This window comes from Vespa crabro, chromosome 1 (assembly GCF_910589235.1).
Source record: "Vespa crabro chromosome 1, iyVesCrab1.2, whole genome shotgun sequence".
NCBI lineage: Eukaryota > Metazoa > Arthropoda > Insecta > Hymenoptera > Vespidae > Vespa > Vespa crabro.
The window spans coordinates 1,733,553-1,744,592 of NC_060955.1; the positions used below are offsets into that span (position 1 = coordinate 1,733,553).

General features: G+C 36.4%; 1 protein-coding gene across 1 annotated transcript; it reads left to right on the forward strand.

The window, feature by feature from the left end:
* Window positions 1-9,224: 9,224 nt before the first annotated feature.
* On the forward strand, window positions 9,225-10,819 carry LOC124428125 (mucin-2-like). Its single transcript, XM_046971842.1, has 2 exons — window positions 9,225-9,425; window positions 9,546-10,819. The coding sequence occupies exons 1-2, from the start codon at window positions 9,303-9,305 to the stop codon at window positions 10,644-10,646; spliced, it is 1,224 nt and encodes a 407-aa protein (XP_046827798.1). The 5' UTR covers window positions 9,225-9,302; the 3' UTR covers window positions 10,647-10,819.
* Window positions 10,820-11,040: the final 221 nt, after the last annotated feature.

An 11,040-nucleotide genomic window follows, 5' to 3' on the forward strand; every position in this document is an offset into this window, starting at 1 on the left:
TAATATACAATGTGAAAAATCTTATATCAATTTTTTAATAAACACAAAAATATTTCAGAAATAAACGTTAAGAATTTCTTTTTCTCTATTCGTTTTTCTCTTTTTTCTTTTTCTTTTCTTTTTCCTTTCTTACTCAGCAAAAAGTTTAAATGACAAAGACATAAACGTTGAAGGCACTTGTCTAATGTGACCGAAGTCACATAGGTGCAATATACCATTATTCCGTTGGAAAGAGTACGAGATGGTTGAAGTAAGGAAATAACAATATGGGGGTTGGCGAAGGGGGTAGTGTCACGGTTATAACGTAACCGTTTTGTTCCCTGTAACGGGACATCGATATTGCCGAGGCCGCGCCAAGTATTCAGAATGCCCTTCAAGAATTTTAATGCGTCGGAGAAAGAATTTATTGCAACCTAGAATGCGCAGTAATGGCGGAAATAAGTATAAAAGTCGTGGAAAAGGGTGCGCATTGTCGCCGTCTAATGGCTTGCCTTGGGCGTTCTACAGTAACGTCGTGTGCACGCACCACCCATGCAGTGCTGTCTATCCGAGGGGCTCCGTTTAGGGTCTTAGGCTTTTAACCACCCTAAGCTTCGCTCCATCAGGTGCATTAAAAGAGTCTGCATTCTTTTCCATCTCTCTCTCTCTCTCTCTCTCTCACTCTCTCATTCTCCCTCTTTCTCTTTTTTTTCTTTGATGTTTGGCTAGGTATCTAGGTTGATATATAGTCACTATTCTATAGAACTCTATATATATTAAGTTTTATTCATAACTATTGAGATATTTTCTGATATATATATATATATATATAGAGAGAGAGAGAGAAAGAGAGAGGGAGAGAGAGAGAAGGAAAGAAAGAAGAGAGTAAGAGGGTTGCAAATTCCTTGCGTACTTTAGCACGATCGAATGATGCGTTTTCGCGCCTTGCTTTTGTGGTCGTCCAGAGTACCGAGACTGTAACCATTTTCAAGCGCAACGAGCTTTAAGAGCGAAAATGCACGAGGGAGAGATGAATGCGTCTCCAAAAAGGAAGGAAAGTAGAAAGGAAGGAAGGAAGGAAGGAAGGAAGGAAGGAAGGAAGGAAGATGGCGAGAAAAGTGAAAGAGGAAGAAATAGAGAGAAAGAGAAAGATAGATATAGATAGATATAGAGGTAGGGATAGGGAAATAGAGAGATAGAGAGACGTTAGAGTTGGAAGAAAGAGAAAAAGAAGAAGAAAAAAAAGATGAAAAAAAAAAAAAAGCGAAAAGAAAGAATGTTGCGTTGTGGGAAATAGCTGAAGGGTCCCATAAAGGCGTTCGCCGTGTTCCAAAGAGCTGAATGCGTCTAGACAGTTCCACTTCACGCAATGAAAACACCGCGAGCATCTCGCGCCGCCATAAAGTTTCATTATTTACTGATGTAACATGTAGCACTTTTCTCTCTCTCTATCTCTCTCTCTCTCTTTCTTGCTCGCTCAGTAGGAAAGCTAAGTTTTTCATTCACCGTCCTAGGCGTCTTCCCGTATTCCGCGTTATTAATCCGGAAGAAATTCTAAACCAACGAGAAGATACACAGCTGGTTTTAATAAAGCCTTCCATCTCGATAACGGATGTAAGTACATGCATTGAATTTTTATTCTTAGATTTTTCTTTCCATGATAACGAGTGTCACGAGAGAGAGAGAGAGAGAGAGAGAGAGAGAGAGAGGGAGAGAGAAAAAGAGAAAGAGGGAGAGAGAGAGAGATTACGATAATAAATAAATAGACAAATAAGTAAATAGTAGAAAATCCAATGATCTTTTAACGATGCGAGATAGGACATTTTTATCGTATTACTAAACGAGAGAGAGAGAGAGAGAGAGAGAGAGAGAGAGAGGAAGGGAGAAAAAGAGAGAGAGAGAAAAAGAGAGAGAGAGAGAGTTTCCTTTTTAAAAAGGAAACTTTTACTTCATCGAGGAAAATCCTCGCTGAGCTCAACCGTTATAAATACTCTATAAAGAAAAAATTCACGGGAAATAGGAAGATCCAAGTTAGAGTCCCTGTTGGCCGCGTCAAAGGACACGTTATTTTCTACAAATCGTCAAAGGCGAAATCGTTCAAAGAACTCGTTGGAATTACCAGACGTCTAATTTGTTCTTAAGAATCGCCTTGAACCGAGTTATTTCTAAGGAAACCTTCGAAACGAGAGGAAGAGTAGGTGGAAGAAGAGAGAGAAGGAGAGAGAGAGAGAGAGAGAGAGAGAGAGAGAGAAAGAGAGAAGCTCGTTCTCCAAGAGCGACAACTTCTTGAATCGAGCGTAAAGACCGACTTTTCACCTCGCTGTAATCAAATATTGTATTTCCGGGAAAGGTAACAAACAATGAGTCGGAAATTGCTGGATCGCGGAAAACTTATTCCCCCGTGAATTTCTCTTTCGTATACGGTAAAGAGTTACGTATATAAACTGAAATGGAATACATGGTGATTCTTAATTAAATAGAAATAAGATTTCAATGAACGATACTAAATGATTTCTGCGAATAGTTTACGTTCCGTTAACCAAGTTATAATTTAAATAGAAATCAAATAAAAACGATGTGTGACCTTATAGATTTATTTATTTATCTACGTATGTATACACACATTGGATTTATCTTAACAGAATGCCTTACGTATTATAACAGTTAATAGATAGGTAAGGTATTACGATATTTTTATTTATTTACATTTCTTATATCACGTTAAATTTCTTTTCCTCTTTCAATTTATATATCAATGTAAGGTTAAGAGAGACGTTTAGTTCATATTCGTATCGAGAAGCTCAAAGATCGTACGTATCTACGTAAGTATTTACGACAATAATGATAAATCTAAACGTTGTAGAAAAATAAATTGAATGTTTTAATACGATCAACGTAAAAAATTTTCTTCTTAAACGATATAAAAACGAGATGTAGATAATTATAGGGATAAAACTATAAAAATATAAAAAGACTTTTCTCACGAATGATTTATAAGGTACTCTTTGAGACAAGAAAGGAGGTATTCTGAGGTATGAGAAAGGATTCACGTAAATACGTACGTAGAAGTCTTCCCGAATGCGGATATCAAACGGATTTAATCGGGTACAAGCACGCGGAAAGCGATGCCGCCAGACGATTGATAAGTTAACGGCGCGAGATATCGCGAATGGTTTCGCTCTTTTGTATTCCCTTTTAAGGTCGGCTGATTCCATTGGATTGGGAGACCAACCTGAAAGAGAAAGGGGAGGAAGATGTTGTATGTAAGAGAATGAGATAGAGAACAAAATCCATGCGACACAAGCAGCTTTCTCCTCTCCGTTTCGTATCTCCTCTTGGTCTCTCCCTCTCTCTTTGTTCGTCCTTTCGTATAGCATAGATCGACCCTTCCTCTATCCCTTCTTTCTCTCTCTTTCTCTTTCTCTCTCTCTCTCTCTCTTCCTCTCTCTACATCTTCTCTTATACGTTCGCTAACTCCTTTGTAAATGCCACACCGTTTAATTAGTATCTACGTCTTTAGAGATGGTAAAAGGCACAGATTAGATCGTTCCAAAAATAAGGGAGACTTTGTTCGTAGCTTTACTTAACGTTGATTAGGATACGTCAAACGTTATTAAGTATCCTTTAACGATTATCTATCATTATCCATGGCCTTTACTTTCATGTTATCTCTTCTTTTTTTTTTCCTCTTTCTTTCTTTCTTTTTCTTCTCTTTTTTTCTTTCTCTTTTTTACTCCTTTCACTTTACCTTTTTACTTCACTTTACTTTACTTTCTTCATTTTTTCCTTTCTTCGTATTTCTTCTTTGATCGAGTACTTGAGCGTTAATACGCGCGAGAAATCGCATCCGTCACGAGCACTGTTTCTGGATCCTCGGCAATCAGGGCCGAACGAAATTACGGCTAAATCACTGGAGCGTCGTTTCGCGTCGCTTCACTCTGACACCCTCGTCGAATCTTCCTTCGTTCCGGAAGACACAAGGACGGACGGACGGAAGAACGGACGGAGAAACGGACAGACTGACGGATTGTTAGAAGGGGAGATCGATCGTGGCGAGAGAGATAGGAAAGGAGAGAGAGAGAAAGAGGGAGAGAGAGAGAGAAGAAGAAGAAGTATCTCTCTCTCTCTCTCCCTTTATCTCTGTCTTTCTCTATCCCTTCCTCTCTCTATCTCTCTCTCTCTCTCTCTCTCTCTCTCTCTCTCTCTCTCTTCCTTTTTCATCCCCTATTCGATTTAATTGCTTTCGGCCGGAAAATATTTCCGTCCAATTCCGGCTGTGGTCTCTTCTCACCCTTCACAACCTTGTATTTCCTCGAAGTCGCGGAAAAGCCAAGCTAGAATCTAGAAACGTTTCGTGCCACTTTTCAAGACGATAAAACGTGAAAATCTTTTCTGCTTTCGACTTTAGTTACTCTATTTCTTTTTTTTTCTCTTTGTCTTTCTCTCTCACTTTTTCTCATAGGATTTATATCGGCCATGCCGTTGCGACGTGAGCAATAATAGGAAGTTTAGACGACATTACGTAGGAGAGTAGAATAAAGGTGCTCGAGTGCTTATATCGTCATTCTCTCTCAACTACAATCATATTCGCTTCGTGCACTGGGTGGTTATACTCGTTGTTAAACATCGCGGCTGCGACGGTTTACTCGACGACGCGTCTATGTCTTCGTTGGAGAGGTTGCATCTCTCTAACGTTCTGGACCAGCTGTATTTCTCTCTCTCTCTCTCTCTCTCTGTCGCTCTTCTTCTCTCGTGTGTTCTCTCAACGATCTCCCATTTACGGCACCGACATACGTATCTGTATTCATGGTAGACTGTGCTTAACGTTCATCTTAGAAGAGAATATGGAGCGAGTAAGCAAACAAGCAAGCAAGCAAGTAAGCAAGCAAGCAACCAACCAACCAACCAACCAACCAAGCAAGCAAGCGAGCGAGCGAACGAACGAACGAACGAACGAACGAACGAACGAACGAACGAACGAACGAACGAACGAACGAGCGAGCGAGTGAGTGAGTAAGTGAAACAAGTATGGAGTAAGATAGAGATAGAAGAGAAGCACTTTGATAGCGTAGAAGAGTCCCTCCCTGCTAGTGGGCGTCGTCGACCTGGAAATCTCGAGCCGCGGCTTCGTTAATTAGCCACCAAAACCACCGACGTCGTTGGTAACGTAAGAATACTCTGCGAATCCTTCGGGACGTGAAGCCGCTGAAAGCAGTCGGCTTTTCCTAAAGAAAGAAAGAAAGAGAGAGGGAGAGAGAGAGAGAGAGAGAGAGAGAGAGAGAGAGAAACAGACAGACAGAGAGAATATACTCTTCAAAGCATAACCATCACCAGCAGCAATAGCGACGGCAACAGCAACAGCAACAGCAACGGCAGCGCCAGAAGCAGTAGTACTAGTAATAGTCGACAGGACCACAGAGATCCTTTTCCTTGCTTAATACTGTGTCGCTACTTGAGCATGTCCTCGAATCAAGTAACATTTTTACTTTTGAAGAAAATGAAGCTTTAGCTTCTTGCTTCTTTGTGTGCTTATTTCTTTAGTTCTACAACCTTTTTACCTTCTTAAGTTACGTCGATTTAATTTCTCGCGGTAGATTATGAAGAACGTTGAAATTCGAGGTAATAATTAAGAAAATATTTTTAATATTCCGTATCAATTGTAAATATTTTAATTATATATATATATATATAATTTTTTTTTTGTAAATAAATATCAATATGGAATCAAAGTGAAGTTAATGAACTCGCTTATCCCAGTGACCTCTTAGACTTCGACGATCGATATGATACTTAGGAGCAAGAAGTCGAGGTCGTGTTAGCTGGAACGAGAACGGAACTCATTAGAACTGGCACGGGAAGAGATCGTTCTATATAACATACATATATATATACATATATATATATATATATCTATGTGGATAGAAGATAGAAAGAGAGAGAGAAAGAGAAAATATATATATATATATATATATATATATATATATGTTTGTGTGTGTGCGTATATGCGTGCATCACACAGCGAGTGCATTTCCATAAAGCATCGCCGCCGCAGCTGCAAGTTTCGAATCTCGATCAAATAGCATTTAGCGAGGCGCTGGAATTTGTGGTTGGATTACGCCTGCGGCTTTTCATAGACCGACGAAGCGTTTCGTACGAACTCCCCCAACGTAGATTCTCCATCTATGAAGGAACACTGTCGGCACTACTCATATCACCAGCCTCTCATATCCATCTTCCTTAATACATCGCCTTATGGTTATCTTTCGTGTCCTTCTTGAATGCTAACAAATGTCTATTTCGTGTATCCAATGAAATTAAATCGTTATCATTATGACGAATTGATACGATTTTTAATGGTAAGATATTTCATTACGTCATTGTCACTTATAGATTCGTAACAAATATCTCGAGTGGATTTCTTCTTAGACTTCCTTTGTTACCTACTCTTTATTATATTTTGTTAGAAACGAATCTTATCTTCTCGTTCTCAATAGATATTTACTTACCTGCTTATCGTATACTTTTATAACGATCTCTTTGTATATTGTATATATATATATATATATATATATATATATATATATATATATACATATATATATATATATATATATATATATATTATATATATATTATTTTTTTTCTTTTTGTTATTGTACAGATTTGTCGATAATTATTATTAATAAAGATGCATATATCTACACACAGATGCACACAGATATATATATATATATATTTTTTTTTTTTTTCAGTAAAGTTGATGAATGCTAACGTCTTTAATATATATTTATGGTTTATTTTAAAGAAAAAATTACTTTACCCTAATAGATAAACATCATACGTATGGAATATAATTTTTCAATTTTCTTATCGATCTTATCGAGTGATTCATATCGATCGTGTTCTCTTTATTCCTATATTGATTTGATAGATTGTTTTATTTTATTTTTTTCTAATAATCGTATATGTCTTTTGTTATGATTCGTTAATTTGTGATGATTTGTTAAGATAACTTATAGCGATTTGTAAAATTAACGATTCGTTTCCTTTCACTTCTCATTTTTTACTTGGATTATTTTAATTTTTTTCTTTGGTACCTTTTATTTTCTATCTTTTATCTTTTATCTTTTTTTCTTCGAGAAGTATTCGATCGATTTGCCTTTTCCTTTTTGAACAGGCAACGATAGAAAGCAAGGGAAACGTGAGGGAAGTGGTCGTCTGCTTCTGGCGTGCCATTTTCTCGAATCGTCGAGGCAAACGCGAGGAGGAAGAAGAAGAAGAAGAAGAAGAAGAAGAAGATATTTCATTTTCAACGGCGATCGTTTTCGTTCGACGCAATATGTGTATCCCTCGCTTTGTGTAGAAAAAAAAAATAAAGAAAGAAAGAAAGAAAAGAAAAGTAAGGGGAACAAGAGCGAAAGAGAGAGAGAGAGAGAGAGAGAGAGAGAGAGAGAGAGAGAGAGAGAGAGGAAAAGAAAATAAATAAATAAAAATGTCGATGATCGTTGGAATTCATCAACGTAGCCAATGTTTCGTCATAATTATTATCAAGAAGATAATCACGGTTGGTGGTTAATTAAAAGAAAATATTTTTCGATCTAGCTTAGTAATTTACCGTCAATGATTCGAACTGATTAATTTAATATCAAATGAAACGTAAGTATTTAAAAATATTCTTGGTAGTTGTTCATCTACAAAGAGAATTAACCCTTTGAATATCAATTCTAAGTTTACCCTTAGGATTGAATCTTAAGAAGGGTTTACCCTTGGTCCTCTGTACGCTTCTATGTAAATGAGATACTACGTTCTATATCTTTCCATGGAATATTTCTCCCTAGCAAAAACCAATAAACTCATGGGAGAGTTAATTAAACGTATACGTAAACACACGCGTGCGTAATCGTATCTTGATTGATGAATGTATAACGTAAAAGTTAAATACTTGTGTATGTGTATTTATCGTGTATCTATTAAATCCATATTTTCAATGATTAGATTCGACGATGAGAAAATTATCGCAAATTTTACCAAATTTTTATCAATTGTATCGAACTATGTTGGTTGGTATATTGGTATTTCTTTTTTTTTTTTTTTCTCTCTTTTTTTTTCGACGATTTCAATTTTAAGAAAAGACGAGTCATTCGAAGGATAATTAATGATAATATCTTAATGACGTGAGTCATTATTAATATGTTCCATCGTATTATCAGTAAAATTTCATTGTAGAATACATTACAATGGGCTCTTTCGTAAAGCGTTTATCTTTTTTTTATCTTTCTTTCTTTCTTTATTTTTTTTATTTTTTTTTTTTCCTCCAGAAAAACTCCAAATAAGATAATGATTTTACAGAGATGAGCAGGGAAGGCGAACGTTCGAGGTTACTCGATTTCGTTCTATGTCGTTTTAATCAATCGCGACGAGCGATGAGTTACTTTATCAGCCATATCGCGTACCGTTATCGGACCCCCAATGAATATGGTATGCGACTGCATACTGTGTTTATGCGCATGCGCGTGCAATGTAGCACACAATGGAAAACAAATATCGTTCCGTACAAATGAATAAAAATAACTTATGTAAATAAATACTTATTCGTTTTCATTGAGAATTTTATGTCATTTTTACGTAATACGTAATTCTAATTTATTGCAAAATTGACGATTATCGCTTAAAATCTATTCGTGTTCCTTTTTTTTTCTTTTTTCTTTTTTTTTTTTTGTCCTTTTCCTTTTCTAATTCTTCTGCTTCTGCATTATTAACTTTATAATGGAGTATTTTAATTAATTTAAATAATACATGGTAGTAGGTTTGTGATTATGTAGAAAAAAAAAAAAAAAAAAAAAAATAAGAGAAAAGAAAAAAAAAAAAGAAAAAAAGAATTAAACACGTGAACGTGAGATTTTTCTAAAATACGATGCATCGTTGATCGAAGGGCTATTAATAATTTCTTATCAACTTCGACAGATTTATGATCTAAATTAAGATCCGTTATCTCTATGTTGTTGTCGTTTTCTCTATTTACTTTAAGGATACGATGTAGTTTAAACTCGTATTGCATTACGAAAACAATGATTTTTCTAGCGAAACACGGAAATTCCGAAATAAATAGGTAGAAATAATCTTATATAACTTGTTGATATCGTTTAAGCGATAGAAATCTTTAAGTTAATATCATTTACAAACTTTCCAGAAACATATGCGAGGTTATTGATAACACGAAGATATAAATACTTAGATGAAACGTCGTTAATTCAGTTAGGCTTTAGGATTCGAATAAAATAAATTTGCTTGAGACCTTGTGAAGAAAAAATTAAGTATTGAAAATGCGTGGGATACTAATTCTTCTTTTGTGCCTTACCGTGGCCTCATTGGTTATGGGCAATGAGTACGTCTTTGGAAAGCGCCAAAAAGATGATTTTACAATTACCGACAGAGTTATTATAAAGGTATGTATACATAAATAATTATAAATATAAATGACAATATTATTTTAAAAATAATTAAATATTATTTAGAAATTATATAAATCTAATGAATTAATTAACGTAATTCTTTCTAAATTTTAGCCAAGAATACCCGGTAAAAGGGCAGTAGTCAGAGCTGGAGCTCATACAAAAGAAGTAATATCTTACATTCGAGTAAAAGATTTGTATAGATTCAATTCAACAGCTATAATAATAAATGGTGGAGTAGACTTAAAGAATGTACTTTTATTAATCGCTGGAAATGTGGGAGAGGGATTACTTGTACGATTCGAAGTTCGTGGAGTGAAAAAAAATACAACAGAACCTACTACCACTCAATCAAGTACAGATAGTACCATTGAGCCGAGTGAAGAACCAACTAGCACTCCATCTACTGAAGAACCAAGTAATAGTACAACTACTGAAGGACCAACCAGCAGTCCACCTACCGAAGAACCAAGTAATAGTACTACAACTACTGAAGGATCAACTAGCAGTCCACCTACCGAAGAACCAAGTAATAGTACAACTACTGAAGGACCAACCAGCAGTCCACCTACCGAAGGACCAACCAGTAATCCACCTACCGAAGGACCAACTAGCAGTCCACCTACCGAAGAACCAAGTAACAGTACTACAACTACTGAAGGACCAACCAGCAGTCCACCTACCGAAGAACCAAGTAACAGTACTACAACTACTGAAGGACCAACTAGCAGTCCACCTACCGAAGAACCAAATAACAGTACTACAACTACTGAAGGACCAACCGGCAGTCCATCTACCGAAGAACCAAATAACAGTACTACAACTACTGAAGGATCAACCGGCAGTCCATCTACCGAAGAACCAAGTAACAGTACTACAACTACTGAAGGATCAACCAATAATCCATTTACCAAAAGACCAACCAGTAGTCCACCTACCGAAGGACCAACCAGTAGTCCATCTACCGAAGAACCAACCAGTAGTCCACCTACCGAAGGACCAACCAGTAGTCCACCTACCGAAGGACCAACCAGTAGTCCACCTACCGAAGGACCAATCAGTAATCCACCTACCGAAGGACCAACTACCAGTGAATCTACCGAAAAACCAGTTGACACTATATCTACTGAAATACCCACCACCAGTACGTCTACCGAATCACCAAGCATTAGTGTGTCTACCGAAGGATCAGGTAGCGGTACGTCCAGTGAATAAAAACCATAAATGAATCTTCGAATAAGGCGGCAATGGAGAATTTACTAACTGATCCAAATAGCAGTGCTCTCAATATTTTAAGCATTCGAATTAGACAAAATAAGAGAGAGAGAGAGAGAGAGAGAGAGAGAGAGAGAGAGAGAGAGAGAGAGAGAGAGAGAGAGAGAGAGAGAGAGAGAGAAATAGAAAAGAAAAAATATAATGAGAAGAATAAAGATAAAGAAGATATGAATTCTGTGTCGTGCGTTTGTAGATTAATTATCATGTAACTTTGAACATATGTAGATTGGATATATATATATATATATATATATATCCAATAATATGGATTTATTAATAATTTTCTCTGTTAAATGAGAAAATGAAGTATAAGATGAAAAATATAATCTATTTC

What these genes read in the sequence shown, in the direction of transcription:
- LOC124428125 (XM_046971842.1), top strand. Translation starts at nt 9,303, where the DNA reads ATGCGTGGGATACTAATTCTTCTTTTGTGCCTTACCGTGGCCTCATTG. An exon ending in CCGACAGAGTTATTATAAAG is followed by an intron (nt 9,426 to 9,545) that starts GTATGTATACAT and finishes TCTAAATTTTAG; the next exon opens with CCAAGAATACCCGGTAAAAG.